General features: G+C 39.6%; 2 protein-coding genes across 2 annotated transcripts in view; one reads left to right on the forward strand and one right to left on the reverse strand.

The window, feature by feature from the left end:
* The first annotated feature begins 70 nt into the window (after nt 1-70).
* Nucleotides 71-2814, forward strand: LOC124153699 (chromatin accessibility complex 16kD protein). Its single transcript, XM_046527018.1, has 3 exons — nt 71-256; nt 327-450; nt 2559-2814. The coding sequence occupies exons 1-3, from the start codon at nt 95-97 to the stop codon at nt 2657-2659; spliced, it is 387 nt and encodes a 128-aa protein (XP_046382974.1). The 5' UTR covers nt 71-94; the 3' UTR covers nt 2660-2814.
* A 7080-nt stretch (nt 2815-9894) lies between these two features.
* The window catches only part of LOC124153700 (X-ray repair cross-complementing protein 5), a 38989-nt gene continuing 29074 nt past the window's right edge, over nt 9895-19809 (reverse strand). The window contains exons 13-15 of the mRNA XM_046527019.1: nt 19200-19424; nt 16675-16802; nt 9895-10035 (exon numbers count right to left, since the gene is read on the reverse strand). Of these exons, the coding sequence (XP_046382975.1) occupies nt 10021-10035; nt 16675-16802; nt 19200-19424 (368 nt within the window). The 3' untranslated portion in view covers nt 9895-10020. The remainder of the gene's footprint in view (nt 10036-16674; nt 16803-19199; nt 19425-19809) is intronic.

Raw genomic sequence — 19809 nt, forward strand, 5'->3', positions numbered from 1 at the left:
TTGATTTGGTTATAAAAAATAAATTAAGAATTTTAGGCGAATCCAAGTAAAATAAAATAAACTATGAAAATGAGATAGAATTTATAAACAGGTTATGACTAGTTTTTATGTTGTAGAAATGGCGGCCAATCTGAGCGGCAATGTGAAAAGTCGAGAATTAAGTTTACCGTCGAGTAGAATTAAGACGATTATGAAAAGTTCTCCAAACGTGGAAAACATAGGTCAAGACTCCTTGTTGTTGGTCACGAAAGCTACCGTGAGTTTCATTTTTAGCTATTTTGATGTGTATAAGTCACTCGGCCTCACAAACCCATTTCACCTTTCAGGAACTCTTTATTCAGCATCTGTCACGTCAAGCATTGAAGCAAGTCGACGGGAAGGCTGAGTTTATAGATTACAAGCATCTAGCTGAAGTTGTTCAAACGAATAAGAGGCTAGACTTCTTGAAAGGTAAGCATATGTTGCTATTAACCATGGTGTCATAGGGTAAGTAACTTTGTTTGGAAAAATCGTTTGTGACAATTACCGGTTGTGGCCATTCATGATAATCATTAAGGCATTCACCACTCTGCTGACTCTTTAATCTTGCAATTTAAACTTACTGTGGCAGTCTTGATGTCTTCATTGTCTATTTTTTGGGTGCTATTGAAGGTTAACGTGATCAAGCTTCGTGAGCCGCGAGTTCAAGCTTTCCCAATAGCAATTCAAAATTGGTGTATTTAGTAGTTTCGTGGCTTTTCATGTCAACCCAATCAAAGGATGAGTTAGAATTGTCATTAAAACATCCTGTGCGGCCGAGCCTGGCGCGAAATAAGATGCACTTCTTGTTTTTAATGCTTAAGGAATGGACTGCAATTAATTATTTTTAAACATCCTCTGCGCTTGGAGAGGGCTGACAATGCTCAGGCCCCTCCCCCCAACTAATCTCGCCAAAGGTTTGAACCTCAAACTTTATAAACGGTTACACCACCTTAGAAATTCACCCTACTCATACCAGCTGTTTGTATATTGAAAGAAAGAGTAACTTTACGCTGTTGCATGGTGTCTACCACGGTTAACATAGTAAATGCAAAGTTAAAAATAATAAACATGTCCGAGTTCTTGGTAGGTCTAACTCTCACCTAATCCTCTGTAATCCACGCATTTGAGAAGACCTGTTCACACAATACATTAAAATAAATGTCAGATAGAATGAATGATTTTTGTGGACTGAAACGGAACATGTACAATTGCATGAATGAAATTAGAACTGGTTCTATTTTCTATTAATGAGTTCACACAAGTTGTGTGGTTACATGGAGCATTTTGTTGTTCATTCTCGCATTCTTACATTTAGACATTAACTTGTACCAGCTATTGTATTGTGTAATTAGGCCTCAAGTAGTGAATCTGAATGCAAGTCATCACTGAGTGGACATCAGAGGAGTACTGGTCAAATTCAATTATAGACCTGTTTGTGTGAACAATTACATGATGGAAAAGCATGATAGTTGAGAAGAAGTGGTTAGGTTATGGTCTGAATCTACATCTACTGCGGGGAAGTTTTTCACATTATTTCTCAACCTCTGCTTACCATAATGTGTTCTGATACCTCCCTGTATCTCTTGTACTCCCCTATGTATACCTCCACCCATAGTGATACATGTGTTTGTGGTAAATAGCCACTACAATCTTGATAAAATTTAAGTCCTATTCAGGCGGCTTTGTAATTATTAGGGAAATTGCATTTCTTTTCATTAAGCGAAACAAAAACCCATTACTTTCCCTTTTGGCTGTCCTGGGCTATGTAGATTACTTACATCTACATAATACCCCACGAGCCGCCTAAAAGGCATGTGGCAGGGGGTGTTATGACACCAGCCGTTTACTACAAAAAAAAATGAAGTTGTCTAACGAGGTTGGGACTTGCGTTTATTAAAGTCCTTTGTGGTTCGGGGGAAAAACGAATTCCCATATCTATCCGTTCGGCAAAACATCTCTCTTAATTTATCGCTTCTATCGGACCTGGAGATCTAGTGTGGCTCTAATACTATGTTCTCTGTGTCTCTCTTAAAGATATCCATTCTCAATTGATCAAGCAATCTAAGCCGAGCGCGCAGCCTCCGAGTCTCCAACGGCTCCCAGCCTAATTCGCTTAACATCTGGGTAACACTGTCTGTACTCCCATAGCAGTTTTTGACGAAACGCGCAGCCTTCCTTTGTATTTTATTCAGTTCGCGGATTAAGTCTTTCTGCACCGGATCCCCTTCCCTAACATTGTCGGAGTCCAAGGCAATCATATGGCTGGAGCCTGGAAGGCCTGTGTGGTCAGTCATGGGTGATCGTTCGTTTTATTGAACGGGCTTGGAGGTGTGGGCAATAAATAGATGGGCTAGGCACAACCAGATTTTCAGATTTCCATCTTCAGGCCGCTTATATGTACTTTTATGTTGAAATTAATACATTTGAATTAGTCTTGCACCTGACTTCACTTTTTAATGTGTTAGATTAAAAATATTCCATTTGTGGCAATTAGTGATGTGCACCATTAAAATAAAACTTTGTAATTCTTTTTGCAGAAATAATTCCTAGGAAAATTAAGGTCCAAGATTATTATGACATGATGAGTGGAGAGGATGACTCTGATTCTGATGAAATGGATGCATTCATTATGAAATAAACAATTCCATTTTTCATACCATTTGTACTTATTTCATCTATTATTCCATGAAGATTTCAGATCAACTTTGCCTTTTGAATGTATTCATTCAGTGGAAAATTTGTCATAATGTGATAATAATACTTATTCTTAATGTATTAAATTATTTTTCTTCAGTTGTGCAGTTTGTTTCACTATAAATTTATTAACCCTTTTCTAGTATTAATTATATTTCAACAAACTTTTATAAAGTGAGTGTTGGTTCATTTAACACCGACTGCCATGGTGTAAGTGCACATATTTCCTGTGTCACCATCGGTGTTTCTTCATTGGTTACGTTTTATTGATTTATGTCTTGTAGAAATATCTTTATATGATTAATATATATCTTTATATAATGAATATATATATATCTTTATATAATGAATGTAAAACTGTATTTTGAAGTAATTTGGCCACAACGATCACTTAGATGCAGTCCATGCCAAAACAATCTCTCCTGGTAATTATTGGTGCAAGAAATCCTGTTTCCTCTTACGGTTTGAATTGAACCTCTAGAGCATAATTAAAAATGTCTGAGTGTCTTGATATCACCAATGCAGGTTGTAATTGTAAAATAAGATTTCTTCTACTTACTAATTTCTTCTACCACTAAGATCCACGGGACTAAGGAGTATCATGCAAATCAAGAAACGCCTCTTGCAGCAGGGAGGCGTGTGGCCAGAACCTTTGAGGTGGCATTTCGGCATGAAGGAATTGAGACACCACTAAACGGTTGAAAGTTTTGCCCATAGGGCTCTAAAATATCATGTTTACCAAGGAAAACATTTTATCCGGGTCGAAAAGCTCAACATTCAAAATATGTAACTGCCTTAAGGCCTGATAGGTGCCTCAGGCATGGCTATCCAACGTTGCACGATTCTGAAAATTTCTTATAAATCATTACACACCATTTCGCAGATTTTGAGACTACGAATTTTTAAATCAGATAATTTCGAAAAATTAAGTGCTGGCCTAAGGGTTCATGCCTGTCATACATAAATTCTAAGAAATAGCCTTTTTTATAGCATTGCCCTATCTTTTACTGCTACTTCTTGGGAGAGAGCCTCAGGAGGAGTTGAGTTCAGCAACAATGTCAAAACTGTCAGTGTCTCAAAATTAGGATTTTCACTTCCTCTCTTTAATCTGGGCATGAATATATACACACACAATATCTATTGTCAACAGAGACAGACAGTGGGTTTCAGTGGCAGAGTTTTACTTATAAGCTATAAATGTGAGAGATAGGCTCACCCGAAAAATTTGGGACCTTCGGTTCTTTCAATTCACTTACCCCTAGCCTGGGTTAAAATTCATGCTTCTTTTGCCCCTACTCCCTTCCTCATCTCTCAAAAATTCTTTTGCCTTTTTGTCAGGGCAGCCAATCAAAATCATGGTTTCTTCAGTGAGGCACTTTTCTCAGGGCCATAGGCAAGTAGTGTGTACCTTCGGTTATCAAGAAATACTAATTACATTATGCATTAAGAACATACTTGGTCACAGATTGTCTAATTGTCTTCTGTAAGATGAACTCTACCATAGTCTTTCGTAAACCTCTTACACCGATTGAGATGATGGGCTCCTCAATTTTATTTGAGAGAGAGAGGGTGGCAAAAGCAGCTCATGTTAACGCACGTTGTACCTTTGTGCGGTGACCTCTGGTAACCATTTTTACATTATTTATTCTCTTTGAGAGAGAATGCTAAAATAGACAAACCCCTAATGCAAATACCTAATAAACCATTTATTTGCCCAGAGGTGAACACAAATGGGTAGCGTGAATATGTATGGTAAAAATGACGGAACATTTAGATAATGTCTGATCAATGACTTGGAAATATTGTTCCAGATGTTCTGATGCTCAAATTATTTTAGTAGTAGTGGCAAAACTAAGTGGAAACTCAATGTTAGTTGATCAATCTCAATTTCAGATTCTTGTACAGTAGTCCTGGCAAGGCGTGTTTCAATTCCAAATACTACTGCACACACATTAACCAATTTATGCCAATTGTTCAATTCTTAGAATACCTGACACCATTATACAATTTAATGACTAAGTAGCATAAAATGGCAAAATGTAGCCATTTTTATTTCTGTACCCCTTTAGTAGGCCATTTGGGGAAAAATTTCTTGCACAAAAACTTAAGCTAGTAAAATGCTAACTTTCCCATGAATTTTAAATTCTGTAGGCATAAATCACCAAAAATCAATTTGTATGTATTTATTATAGTATTCTACCGATTAAGGTAGGTTTCCATGGAGTACGCAAGAAGTGATCTGGGAGCCTCCCTTTCCTTCCAGCACTGCCTTCTTTAACTCACAGTAAGGCCTACTCTCTTTCAATCTATCTAAAAATCCTATTCTTTTCCTTCCCCTCCCTCGTTTCCCTAACATTCTACCCTCTAACACCATTTTCAACATCCCCTCACCGCTAAGCACTAACTCCATCCATACCTTCTGTCTCCTCCGTATCTCATCTAAAAGCTGTCTCTCCTCGCCAACCATATCCAGCACTTCATCATTCCTTTTCCTCTCCGTCCATTTCACCCTCTCCATTCTTCTCCATACCCACATCTCGAATGCCTCCAATCTTCTCTCGTCTTCTTTCCTCAGTGTCCACGTTTCCGCACCGTAGAGAGCTACACTCCAGATCAAACTCTTCACTAACCTTTTCTTTAAACTCTTACATAACGATCCTCTTAGAAGCTCCTTCCTGTTCATGAACGCCTCCTACGCTAATGCAATTCTCTTCCTGATGTCCTTACTACTGTATCCGTTTTCCTCTAACGTACTGCCTAAATAGTTGAATTGCTCAACCTGCTCAAGTTTTTCACCACCCACCTTTATCTTGAGTCTCACATTCCTCGCTCGTGATGCTTTACAAAACCGCATAACCTTAGTTTTCCTGTGATTAATCCTCATCCCATATTCCTCGCAACGCTCGTATAACGCATCCACTAGAGCCTGAAGCCCCCTCGCTGACTGGCTAATCAGCGCCTGATCATCCGCGAATCTCACTGATTTGAACATCATTCCTCCCACTTTTATTCCAGCTTCTAACTCATCCCATGCTTCCCTTACCATCTCTTCAGCGTACACGTTAAAGAGCAGCGGCGATAGAGGACAGCCTTGCCTCACACCTCGGCCAATGCTTGCCCACCCAGATTCTCCGTCCGCTACCCTCACTTGCGCAGTCTGGGCCATATACAGATTACGAATCAGTCGTCTATCCCTCCAATCTACACCTATTCTCTTCAGAATTTCCATTAACTTTACCCAGTTCACCCTATCAAATGCTTTCTCAAAATCCACGAAACATGCATATACGTCCTGGTCATATTCTAGGTTCCTCTCGACGAGGGACCTCATTATTGCTATTGCATCACGAGTTGACTTCCCTTTTCTGAAACCACATTGATCTTTGCCCAAATACTCGTTTGCCCTCGCCTCCATTCGTCTGTTCAATATCCTCAGCACCACTTTCGCCGCATGCGATATTAAGCTGATAGTCCTATAATCTCCGCATTCCACAGCTTTCTTCTTTTTCGGAAGCGGAATTAAAACCGTCTTCACGAAATCTTCCGGCCAATATCCCTCCTCATAGATCCTGCGCACTAGTTCGAAAAACCTTTTCTTACCTTCCCTCCCTAGATTCTTCAGAAGCTCACACGGGATATTGTCTACGCCGACTGCTTTCCTAGCCTTCATATCACGAAGTGCTCTCTCTATTTCCGAATCTAATATCCCCGGCCCAAGATTGTCCTCCTCCACTGCACTTTCCTCCTCTAGAGTCAATCTCTCTGGTCTGTTCATTCCGTCATACAGGTCCTCCACATATTCCTTCCATCTACTCTGTACCTCTTCTTGCTCGGTTAGCATCCTCCCATCTTTAGCCTTAATTTTAGACATGGCTTGTCCTCTTTTGCCGCCCGATAGCGACTTAACTTTGGCGTACAACGCGCCTACTTCTCCATCCTTCTGGAACTTTTCCATTTCCTCACACTGTCTTTTCCACCAAGCCTCCCTTGCCCTCTTAGTTTCACGTCGTAATCGATTATTCAATTCCCTATACATTCTTTTGCCCTGTTCTGTGTCCACGTTCTTCCACTTCCTCCTCTTCCATTTCATTTACCATTGCCTCCGTTATCCACGGCTTCTTTATCCTTCTACTGTCAACGTAACCAATTGACTTCTCCGCCGCTTTGACTATTCCCGTTTTTATATTATCCCATCTTTCCTCTATCGTCTTGGTACTTTCAATCTCCCGTATACTAATGTCCACTAGTTCCTGATATTCTCTCCTCATACTCCCCTTCAGGGCTTCTACGTTCCATTTCTTCGCCTTCCTAACTTTAATAAGTCTTTTGAATCTTACGTTGCATTTCATGAGCACTAGATTGTGGTCCGAATCCGCATCCGCTGCGGGGAAGCTGCGCGAGTTTTTCACACTATTCCTAAACCTCTGTCTTACCATAATGTAGTCTATTTGATATCTCCCCACATCCCCTGGACTTTTCCATGTGTACCTTCGCCCTTTATGATGTTTGAACCACGTGTTTGTGATGAATAACTTGTTTCTCTTGCAAAATTCTGCTACTTTCTCGCCCCTGTCGTTTCGAATTCCTAATCCAAATTCTCCTATTTCGTTTCCATCCCTACCTTCCCCGACTGAAGCGTTCCAGTCCCCCATCACTACCAGATTTTTCTTACCCGGTGTGTCTCTAATTATTTCCTCGAGCTGTTCATACACCTCATCTACTTCTTCCTCCCTATAATTGCTAGTGGGCATGTAAACTTGGACCACCACAAGGTTGGCGGGCCGCGCCTCAATTTCTACCACCAGAATCCTATCGCTTACCTGGTCTATACCTACCACACGCTTACCCATCTTCCCGTTTAATACTAATGCTACCCCTCGCTGGCTTTCTTCCCCTCCACTATATGTAACCCTATACCCATCACTCCAATAGTCCCCCCCATCCCTCCACCTCACCTCGCATAATCCTAAGATATCTATCCTCCCTTTATCCATTTCCCTTTTGATATTTTCTAATTTCCCCGCCCTCAGCATTGTCCTCACATTCCACGTCCCTACATTTACAGCCGACTTCTTCTCCATCTTCTTGGTCTTCTTTTCTTCCTTCTTCATTGCTGCTGCTGCTGATGATGATGATGATGATAAAGATAAGTCTCTGCAAGGATTTCGCATGTTGACGACCCCGAGGACCTTGCCGACCTCGCTGCCGTGCCCGACACCCGCCCTTTGCGGACGGGTCCCGGGCGATGAGATTCCGAGGCTCATTTGGTTGTACTCCATGTGTTCAGGGAAGAGATAGTTGGTAGGGTTTCCCACTTCCATTCCAACAGTGTTTTTCACGTGACACCATCACGTGGACTACCTTTCGCCTGGCTCCTACCCTTCGACCTATCTGGCATGGGTGGCCCTACCGGGAATAATTTAGAATTAATCCCGCCAGTGCAGCTCTAGGGGTGAGATATCAATAAGATTTGAGACTTTTGATTATGGATGGAAAGGGTATAATGTTTGCATATGGAATGATAACTGAGTGGTGAATATTGCATATGTATATCAATTTACCACAGCAAATTTTTACAAATAGAGGGGTCAAATGTTGCCAAAACAGTTCCTGTGTATGAAGACTATTAATACGAGGGCCGTTTTTTTTCCAACCTCCGATAGGCTATAAATAAAAGACAATTTCATCTAAAACAATAATTTTATTACCAAAAGATTGGTACACTTATGGTTATTTTTCGACATAATCGCCGAAGAGATTGAGACATTTGTCATATCTGTGGACAAGCTTTTCAATACCCTCTTCAAAGAAAGTTGCCGCCAATGAATTCATGTAGTCCTTGACGTTGGTTTTAAGGTCCTCATTGGTTTGAAAGCGCTTCCCACCAAGCCACGTCTTCAGTTCAGGAAAAAGATGAAAGTCACTGGGTGCTAAGTCAGGACTGTATGGCGGATGATCGAAAATGTCCCATCCAAATTGTTCGAGAACCCGTTGAGTTGCTCCAGCGGTGTGTGGACGGGCATTGTCATGGATCAGAACAACTCCAGCGGTCAGCTTTCCTCTTCGTTTGTTCTGAATGGCTCTACGCAAACGTCGTAAAGTTTCACAATAAACAGCAGCAGTGATTGTGGTTCCGGGCTCCATAAACTCCACAAGCAACACACCTTGTTGGTCCCAAAACACAGTAGCCATAGTCTTTCTGTTGTTGAAGGTTTGTTTGGTGAATTTGAATGCATCCATTGTTGTGATAGTCATTTTGTTTCCGGTGTGTCGTATTGAATGTTTCATCCCCAGTCACGATTGATTTCAAAAAGTTGCCTCCTTCATCATGATAACGCTCAAGAAACTCCAAAGCTGACGCCATTCGTCCAGTTTTGTGGCCGTCTGTCAACATTTTTGGGACCCAACGTGCACAAAGTTTTTTGTAGCCTAACTGCTCAGTAACAATAGAGTAAAAAACAGACCTTGAAACTTCTGGAAATTCCGTAGACAAAGCAGTAATGGTGAATCTGCGGTTTTCTTTAACCCTACTGTCAACTCGTTTAACCAGGTCATCTGAAATGACAGATTTGCGTCCTAGGCCCCCTTCATCATGCACATCATTACGGCCATCTTTAAACTTTCGACACCATTCACGCACAACACCATCACTCATGAAGTTTTCCCCATAAACACGACTCATTCTCCGATGGATTTCTGCAGCACTATGGCCTTCAGCCTTTAAAAAACGAATCACACTTCGCAATTCACACTTGGCGGGAGCATCAATAATGGCAGACATGTTTACGTGGCTGTAGCAAAATGCCGACTGACGCCTGAATGTCAACAATGGCGGAGTGTGTAGTATGAGAGCTGCGCAGTCGCCTACAGTGCATGCCCGCTTCCTGCTGCCCGCATAGCGTCTTCACAGAGCGATCGGAGGTTGAAAAAAAATCGGCCCTCGTACATAAATGATGATGATCATCATGCACATAAATAGACAACTTAGTTCAAAACGCACTGGTCAAACATAACAAAGTTTTCATGGTTAAAGAACAGGATTTCTATATTCTCAGAATTTCTTCAGAAAAATATTTATTTTGTAGGCCGAGTATTTTACAAGTTTATCTATAAATTTTTGTAGCTACCCAGGCCACTCCATCTCTGATGATAAGTCAGATTGATTGGAATGAATGATAATTTTAATGGAAAACCACTTGTTTTTTATTAATTTGTACATTACACGTGGACTTCTTTAAGAACAGCTGGCATTTTGCATATTTCTGAAGATGAGCTGTAAGGCAGGATGGCTGTCCATTTTGTCTCTCACAGGTCAAGAGGCTGTAAAAATAAGAAATGGTGAGAAAATTTCACAAATAGCATGTATTTATTTGGCCTTTACTTATTGAGGTTATTTGAAGTTAACAATTTATTGGAATTAACTATTTTAAGATGGCATCGTTTCACGAAAGTGAATGCATGAAGAAATATGCATAAGGTCCACGAAATATATAGTATGACAGGGAATAAGGGCAAGGGACAGCCTCAAATGAGTTACATAGGACGGGTTATAAAGGATATATAAAAGAATAAGCACACCACTGTGAAAAGGCTAGTGGATAGGAGAGAGGAATGGAGAGCTGCATTAAACCAATCTTAGGATTGTAGACTAATGGTGATGATGACACTTGGCTTTTCTTATTAAGTAAATTAGGGGAAAAGGATTAATGCGATACTTTCTTCATCTGCCCTTTGAAATTATTTTCCCTCATGATAATTGGTTATGTGATAATTTTCACGCTACCATGGATGAAAGAAATGAAGTTTACATGCATTGCCATGAGAAAAAATTCCCCTGAACCAAAGACTTTTGGCTTTCTGGACCACTGTGCAGACCATTCCATTATCCAGGTTCCTGATATCCCATTAGAAATGAATTTTGTTATTGGCTTTTATCTACAATGCTAGCTTAAAGTTTTCCACCGTGTTCATTAGATAACTAAAATGCAGGCATCATTAAGTCCAGTGATTACATTGTTATTACAGTAGACTCTTGTTAATACGAACAACGTTATTATGAAGTTCTTGTTATGAATCAAATTGTTGGTCCCGATGAAAAGGCCTTCTTAAGTTATAGTGAAGGAAACGTTATTACGAAATTTCAGTTTTTACGAAATTACGAATCTCAGTCCCGGTCCCAGCGGTTACAAAATGAACTTTATTATGAAGTTCCACGAGTAAGCAACGGCATATTGGCGGATATACACTACGTTAAGTTTTACTGAGTTTCTCCTCTCTGGTTTTACTAATTGTGCCACATTTAAGTTCTTCTCGTGTACTGTGCCCAAGAGCATCAATTATGGTTCTTTATTCAGTGCACACGCAACATCATATAATAAGCTTCATTCCTGTGGAGCCATGGTGACCAAATCATAACCGCTCGTAAATTGGACGTAGAGTTAGTCCTCTTCCTACGCACATGTGATTTACAAACTTTTGGAGATACGAGCATTGAAAAATTTTGGATTTGGGCGATACTACTCAGTGTCGCGTAGAGGAACTTGCACTTTGGGCACAATTTGAACAAAGTATCATTGAATCCGGGGTGAATTTAGGAACTGTTCAGCATTACGCCAGTTCTTCCTTACCGCAGAGAGCTATTTTTTCGGCTCCGTATGCATCGCTTGCCCAGCTAGATCAGCTCGTCACAACCGTGAGTTAGCACACTATTTTGATGCAGTGTTGCATTCTGCAGGGTAACCGTACTCCTCAATTCCTTGGATACAGTTCGGCCGGTGAGAGTTGTCCCATGACAGCACAAAAGGTGGGGTGGAAAACCCTGCACCAGCACGGTTTGCAGCCAATTGCTGTCCCCAAAACGCACCTCACACCCTCACCCAGTCATACAATGTTGCCAAATACATAATGTAACCGTCGCCGTTTGGCTGGTGACATTACGAGTTAAATGGATGCTTTGAGAGAGGGAGAGCTTTACCTCATGGTCAAGCAGAGGTTTATTTTTTTGTATATGTGTGTGTGTGTGGATTGTTCCTGTGTGCGAGCGAACGATGAGAGAGTGATTCATTTTTCCCTCTCCCCACCTTCAATTCCCGCTTTCCCAAGTCCCCGTGTTTTGAAACAAACGAAGACATCCCCCCCCCCTCTCCCACAAGGTGATATGACTCGAGAGAGCATCCATTTATGGACCCTCCCACTGACCCCACCCCAGGTACACCACCCCGACTTTTGGGGATAAAAACCCTGCGATTTTGGCAGCCGGGAGGAGAACGAGTCGCGTCACGCTGCGCGTAAGATTGCCAAACTAAAGGAAGAAGTCGGCCTAGTTTTTTTCTTTAGTGTTGCTGGCAAAATACGCAGCCGGAGGAGGTTTATTGGGATGTGGCGTGGGTGGACAGGCTAAGTTGAAGCGCAACAGGAGAAAGGAGACTGACCAGTAATTTTCCGTCGCCAAAGGAAAGCCGTCCTGCGCTACCCCATCAAGGAGACGACATCAGGCAACAGCCCTCACCAGGAGCCACAAAGAAAAGCAGAAACTCAGCCCTCAGCGTTGACGCGACCCGGATCTGATAAGTACTACTGCCCCTGCCCCAAACCATGAAATAAGACATTCCCCCCCCCCCCAAGATTTAAGAAGATTCCGGACCAAAGTTGTCTACGAACTCCAAACTGAACCCCAAAATTGTTCCCCCCATTCAGTGCAGGAGAGCCGTTCCCCCCCACCCGATCTTTGCTGTGTTCCGATTCCCCCTGTATCCCCCCCCCCCCCCCACGGTGTGCGAGTGTGTATGTGTGTATTAGTTTCTAAGGACAGGGTACATTTTTCTTGTGATTATATTGTCATTTAACTTTGTGATCAGATGGTGCAATATGAACTGATGAAATCAATCGGGTGAGAATTAGTTGTTTCACTCGTTTGCTCAGTTTTCTTTTGATGTTATATTCAGTCGATTCTCGCATATGCCCGCAAGGAAGCGGCAAGCTGATACATATATGATTATGTACTTACGATTATTTGCTATTTTCATTAAATTTGTGATAAACGAAGGATTTGTAGAAGGCTCTTGTTCTTTCAAGCGCACCGATCACCAAGAGGTCACTCATACGTTCCTTTCCCTTCTCACGCACCCCGTCCCCTTTCTCTCCCAAAGGAAAAAAATCCCTTCCCCTTTTCTTGTCCACCCCAATCCCTCCCACTCTCCCCTTGACCCGTGACGAGAGGTCACAATATGAAGCACCGAAATAAGCCTGATCCACCAAAACAAGCCCTTTCTTTGAATCACCAAAACAAGTGATTCTTCCTTTAGGTCCTTCACGCTCGTCGTCCCTTCCGGCGTCTTTCTTCACGGAACCCTTTTGTTTACAAGTGAAGTAGACGTTTCCCTTTCCTACCTGACAACCCATCCCCATACCCGACTTAGACCATGCTGCCTGTCATCGGACAACTCTCGGCGGCCAGACTGTAGGTGTAACTTACGAACAAGGTCTCGGAACACATCTAGTTCGTATGTCGAGGACTTGCTGTAATCGGGAAGGTATAAACCCTCAATCGCGTCATGCCTAATTCTTCTATTGATAAACTGAAACAAATTTTCCTGTTTTTATATATTTGCGCATAATTTAATCCTGTTTTTTTCCGATGATTCCTTAAAAAAAATGTTCATACAAACTTCGATATTACGAACCTCAGGTTTTTCGGTCCCGTGAACTTCGTAATAACGAGTCAGCTGTAATTACATTTGACACACAAATCATATATTTTCCTCTCATTTCAACAATGGTATACATATATACTTGGTACAAAGAGAATTAAAATTTTGGGATGTTGACTTTTGATATTAATACTAGTGATGGGTCGGTTCGATTCCTCGATTCTCGACCAAGAACCGGAATCGAAAACGAGTACTTGCCAAGGTGAAAAATCGATTCCAATTCCAGTAGTACTACAAACAACAAAATATACGACCGCATTTCCAACAGTCATTTGAATTTTCGCACCATGTAATCGTAATAACAAAACACATATCTTCCAGGGATGTGTGAGTACTCGAAAATTCAAATCGATCGAGTAGTTGGTACTTGACTTGAGCGTTTCGAGTAGCATTACAAATGTCGAGTCGAGTAGTTAAGGTTACAGAGCTTTCGAGGCTAGAAGGTCCAGCAATCTGCCGACAGGAAGTGCTATCATGAAACTCATGTAGTAATACAGTTTTTAAAGCCGATAAGTCATTCTAATGCCTTGGCCTGGTAGATTCAGCTTGCTGTATACTCTATAGTTGTCGAAGTGGGTGCCGAATACCTTTACGCCAGCCGCTGTGGCCGATCGTCTTCTGACCCGGCGCACACCGGTCCAAAATTGGAAAAAGCTGGTATGAAGTCCAAAATGACCTTTTTGGGAGTAGACTTGAAACTTAGCGTAAATACTCAAAAATCATTACCAGATATAGATATATATGCCATTTTACATAAATACGATCCTTTAGTGATGATACAGTGGCCCAAACATGACCAACTTTTCAAAACCATGTGCGATCTCATTAATCCTCGAAATTTTTTAAATTTATCCAGGTGGTGTTGCATTGGTATGAGCTTTATGGAATAAAAAACGCAATATTCCTTTGATCTGGTGCTTTGCCAATAATTTCAATGACTTTTGAAGATTTTGGCTCTCATCTGTCTGGTTTTACAACGCAAAATGGCCAACCCGTTTTTCACGTGAAATTTGACATTAAGTAGGCATTATCTTTCGTTTACGTAAAATATAACTCGGAAAATTTGGTCCACAATATAAAGTAGAGATTTATAAAGATTACTAATTAGAAATATTGGAAAAAAAAGTTTGTTACGAAGGAAATAGGAGCGATTTTTCAATCGCGCCTCAAGGCTGAGCTACACGCCGCGGAACTCGGCTCGGTAACTGAGGCCGATTTTTCAAGTTTTTTAAAACATTAGTCTTGAAAATCATCATTTAAAGCATGGATAATCGTCTTAATTGACTTCAAACACTAAAATGAAGATGTTAAAAAGGATTATGTATAGATCGACTAGAACATTTAGCGCATTACTCGAGTGAAAATACTAAGGATTGGATATTTTTCGGATCCATCCCACGCATAAGAAATATACCTCGGGTATTGAAGTAAAGTGAAGAGATTAAGTCAGCATGCTTAAGAGAGAGTAAAATGAACTGTTTCCGTGAAAGGCAACAACCGATACCCTTTTTCCCTTTCCACATTCGCCGAGGTGAGCCGCGCAGACGGGTAGTTTTCACACCACAAGGCTCTTTTAGCCTTTTTTATTACTGCGTCCGACCGATGTGATATTCATTTGTAGCGTTTAGTTTCTTTCTTGAAGGGAAAAAAGGAAGAGATTTTAAGGTTGATTAAATGATGTGAGAAGTATAGAAATTTTTTGGCTCTACAAAATAAAGTTTGGTTCTTTAGTTCGTTCGCTTCGTCCACTTGAATTCCATGAAGATTCAAGATCCAAAAAAATCGTTGATATAATTTTTAATAAAAATTCCAGTCTCTGAAATCTTGCAATTTTGGTAGGAAAGTACTTGCCCAGTCACACAAGTGTGTAGCAAAAGGCAATTTTCTGCAGGCAGTAATAATGTAACATGGAGACGTCAAAACCTGCTGGCTGAGCATGTAGAATAATTGGTTTTTCTGCTTGAGAATTTGAAAGGGCCAAATATTACATGATTTATATACGTAGTATGCAATCTTTATTACAGCTATGAGAATTTCTGTACTCAGGGCTCTCCCTTGTAGTTTGGATACATATATATGGTCGACATATTATGAGTGCCAATATTCTAAAGTAATACCTATCATGTAACACCACTTTTCAAGTATGTTCTGTTTTGAAATTTAGCTATTATATTTTAATTACATAGTGATGATATGAAAGATGCTTTTGTCAACTGACTCTTTCACAGAGTAATATTTTTAAAAGTGGTTTTCTTATTGCCTGGAATTAAGTGATATTTTTCTTGGAGCCTATGGCATCAGAATCGATGGAATCGGTATCGGTAGAATCGGAATCGAAATGTCAGAATCGGAATCGGGATCGGAATCGATAAAATTTTGGAATCGACCCATCACTAATTAATACATATAGTAAATAGGCATGTTTTTAGGCCAAAGAGTCCACCATGTAAGAGCAAATTGTATCAAAAAGAAACATAACCAAATATGATGTACAGAACTAAGTATGCAAAGAATGTAGCAAGAACTTACTATGCCCTGATTTTTTAATTCCTCCTTTGAAAGGGAGCAGATATAAGTCTAAGCTCGAGTAGATGTTCTCACAAATCATGGGATATAAATATTTTTCTCATTGATGATCTTACAGAATTATGTATCTCCTATATCAAATAAAGCACACTGCATCCCCTTGTATTCAGTAGAATCCCCTAAGCAGAATAGTAAATGAGGAAAAGTCTATCAAAGCATTAAAAATTGGCCTTGTATCATAGTGCTTTTAAAAATTTACAATGAGACTGCATTACACCTGAGTCTTCATCAAAGGCACATCATGACAAGACTAACTTATAATATATTAAATAAACCAAATGACAGAAAGCATTTTCATTGTTTCCCCCTCTTGAAACACACCAAATGATACTTTCATCAGATTGTGAAGAAGCATGTCATAACGGTAAGACATGAGTATTTAGAACATATCAATAAAAATGAATTAATGTGCATAGGATATTATTAAATCTCAATGCATAAATTATAATTTAAAAAATAATCATAATACAGTGTAACCTCGATTTTACATCCCCCCATTTTACGTTTTCCCTCATTTTGCACACTTTTTATCAGGTGCCACACAATACTGCCTTTAAACAATGATACTATATTTTACAATTTCCTCAATTTTGCACTTTATGTAAGTGGTCCATTCAAAAGTGTAAAATAGAGGTTTCACTGTAACTAAAAATAATACCCTTACCATTTCCACGTCCTCCTCATCTGACAAAGTTGCCGGTATAGACTCTCCACCACCCAAAATTTCATTGACTTCATGAATAGAAAGGCCACTTTCACTGCACTCATCACTGGTGATGAAGCCAAGGCTTTCTGTTGGGAAAGAAGCCATAAAAATATTTTCATACCACCCGTATTCTAAGGTGATCCAATGCAATGTTTTAAATAACATTTTACAGAAGAAATCTGAAGGTGTGCGGGCTATTGCAATGATTTATTTGGGTTGGTTGGTCCATGCGTAAAGGCCTGGTTACACGATACATTAACACGTACGAGTTAATGTACGTTTGCGTGAATGATTTTTGTGGACCGCAACGGAACATGCACGAATGCGTTAACCAAATTAGAACAGAATCTATTTTCTGTGCATGCATTCGCACAAGTTGGGTGGTTACACGGTGCATTTTGGCGTTCATTCTCGCATTCATACATTCAACCCGTACGTGTTAATGTACCGTGTAAACAGGCCTTAAAAGCATACAGAAATCATCTACCTATAACAAGAGCTCGTGTTTGCTCTAGCACTATAATGAGTCCATTTTGTCACTGATTCCATCTGGAATTTATATCTCACAGGATAACCGCACGCTAAACTTTGACCACTGCATTGTTGTAAGCTCATTTCAGATGCATTTTACCCTTTTATTTCATCAGTGTGGCATAAAAACAAAGTCAAATCGTCTCCTTTGCAAGTGAATGATATAATTATTCACCATATACCTTATTTCCTTGCCTGTGAAGCTATATAAAGATGTAGGCAATATCACGCTAAAATGTCCAGGATATTGTACAGCTGTTGCTGCTCACAGAATCACACAGCATTTCTGCAGTGATAATCCATATTTTAGGAGACTTTCAAGCCTTCTTCCACAAACCGTCACGAATAATGTGTGGCATATGACTGTTATCGTGAAAGCAGAGTAAAATTAGCCCATCCATGGGCAAGAAAATGGACATACTTTTTGATGAACTCTACACACCCAGGTCATCTATTGCTTCTTTTATGAAAAGAAGTCTTAGGCTATTGAAAGTATACATTTACAAAAACCAAGAAATGAAAAAATGTGTTAGCACAAGTATTGAAGAATGGTTAAGAATAAAAAATTGGATTTGCAATTATTTGGATATACAATGGGATTTTCCATCCATTTTTCCATGAAGAGGAAAATTAATTGAATTTCACTTCCAAGGTTAGAGTATTTTTGTCCAAATATGTACAGTACAATTAAAAAAAGGTAAAAAAATTAAGACATCATCAATGATCAAGAAAGGACAATAAAACAGAAAACATCTCAGATGATTCCCACCCATATTTCATTACCATTTTGACATTACCACAGTAGTTGTGAAACAACTACTTCAAATTGGCTTCACATCTTTCCTATATCTCAGCCTTAATATCCACTGAAATCACTGTTTTTGTCGAACCAGATTGCTATTAGCTGAGAATATTCTATCACCAATGTTATGCCAAAAATAATGTATTGATCGAAAAATCCACAGAGAAAAAATCATCCGCCTTGCCTGGTCAAGGCAAATGATTTATTCTCTACGGATTTTTCACATTACCTCAAGTTGACTATAGAATCTTTCACACAATCATATAAGTGTAAATGATAGGAATATTTTGATTCTCCTGTTTATATGAAATTTTCTCTGGTTGCATTTTTTTCCTTCATCCGTATATTTCACCTAAGAGTGCTGGATTCTTGCTTTAATGTCCTCATTCATTAATTAGCAATTGTATGAATTAATATGTATTTGTTTTATGACCCTTGTTTGAAAGCCTTTTCCTGGTGCTGTTAAGGACCTTCTATTTGAGGCCTGTTGCAGTTTCACCAAACCAAACTGCATGTAAATTACTTACTGTGGACAATGCCTTTATGATACATTTCATACACTCTTTTTATTAGAAAATATTATCTTGCAAACCACATTAAAAGTACTTACAGGCAGTAAAATATTTCTCCCTGGTATAGTATATCTAAAAATATTTCATCACTTGAAAATTTTTTTCAACGCATTTTTTCTTAATTTTCTGGTCTTCCACACTCACTCCTCACTTAAATGCACACTCCTCCTAATACAGGAGTAGCCACGCAAATAGGTGTAAGAAACAATTACGAGCAACAACTACACTAACCACTGTAAGAATGCCTATACTGCTTGGCCCACGCATGATTCAGCACTACAAATCTGGGCATGTTTTTCACACAACTTGGCATTAGATTTGGGAATACTCTGATCTCATTAAAATTTTACATAAACATTTTTCAGAAGCATTGTCAAAAAACTGGCGGGGATGGGAGCTGAAAAGGTTTATAGTGCGAAATATATCAGCATGGTAGAATGATTGATCAGAACTTGAGATTAAATAACCTTTTGTCACAGGAGATGATTCATTCAAAATACCCAGCTTTACCATGCAAGGCCAAAAAATGCTGTCATTTATGTGAATATGTTTTTTTACTTCAAAACCTCATCAATTACCTTGCTGGACAAGATTCCAAAATCCCAATTTACACTGCTCCTGCAGAAGAGGATAAACACCTTTCATCCAGCAGTTGAAACCAGCAACAGAATCACTCTTATTCAAATCATCAGCAAGGACAGCATTCCTGAGGACTTTCAAGCATTCTTTAGGCTTTACAAAATCTACCATTTCAAATGCGTTGATTACGAATTTTAAAATTATATGTTGCATCTGCTGGCAAACTGGAAAAGAAATAGTCTAACGTTAGGGATTGCAGATACTGCATGTTCAAAAAATTCCACATATAATCATCACCATAGCCTTACTTTATATGAAAAATATATCAGAATTTACTACATCCAGCAATTATTTCATACAAGTGTTGATAAAGATGTAAATGGCAGCTCTCCCTACAGTTACATGACTCTAGTATGCATTAACTAGCTACCACTATTAAAAGTGACATCTATGCCCTTGATGAAGAGCAGAAATATTTAAAAGCTCATAGTACAAACATTGATTTATAGTTCATGCATATAATACATTGATGATTCAATATAAAGGAATGCTATGTTCTGCTGTCCACAAAACTTTATTGAATTTGGAACCGCAAGAATTCGACCCCCA

This window comes from Ischnura elegans, chromosome 2 (genome assembly GCF_921293095.1).
Source record: "Ischnura elegans chromosome 2, ioIscEleg1.1, whole genome shotgun sequence".
Lineage (NCBI taxonomy): Eukaryota > Metazoa > Arthropoda > Insecta > Odonata > Coenagrionidae > Ischnura > Ischnura elegans.

What these genes read in the sequence shown, in the direction of transcription:
- LOC124153699 (XM_046527018.1), top strand. Translation starts at nt 95, where the DNA reads ATGACTAGTTTTTATGTTGTAGAAATGGCGGCCAATCTGAGCGGCAAT. An exon ending in TGTTGGTCACGAAAGCTACC is followed by an intron (nt 257 to 326) that starts GTGAGTTTCATT and finishes TTCACCTTTCAG; the next exon opens with GAACTCTTTATTCAGCATCT. An exon ending in GAGGCTAGACTTCTTGAAAG is followed by an intron (nt 451 to 2,558) that starts GTAAGCATATGT and finishes TTCTTTTTGCAG; the next exon opens with AAATAATTCCTAGGAAAATT.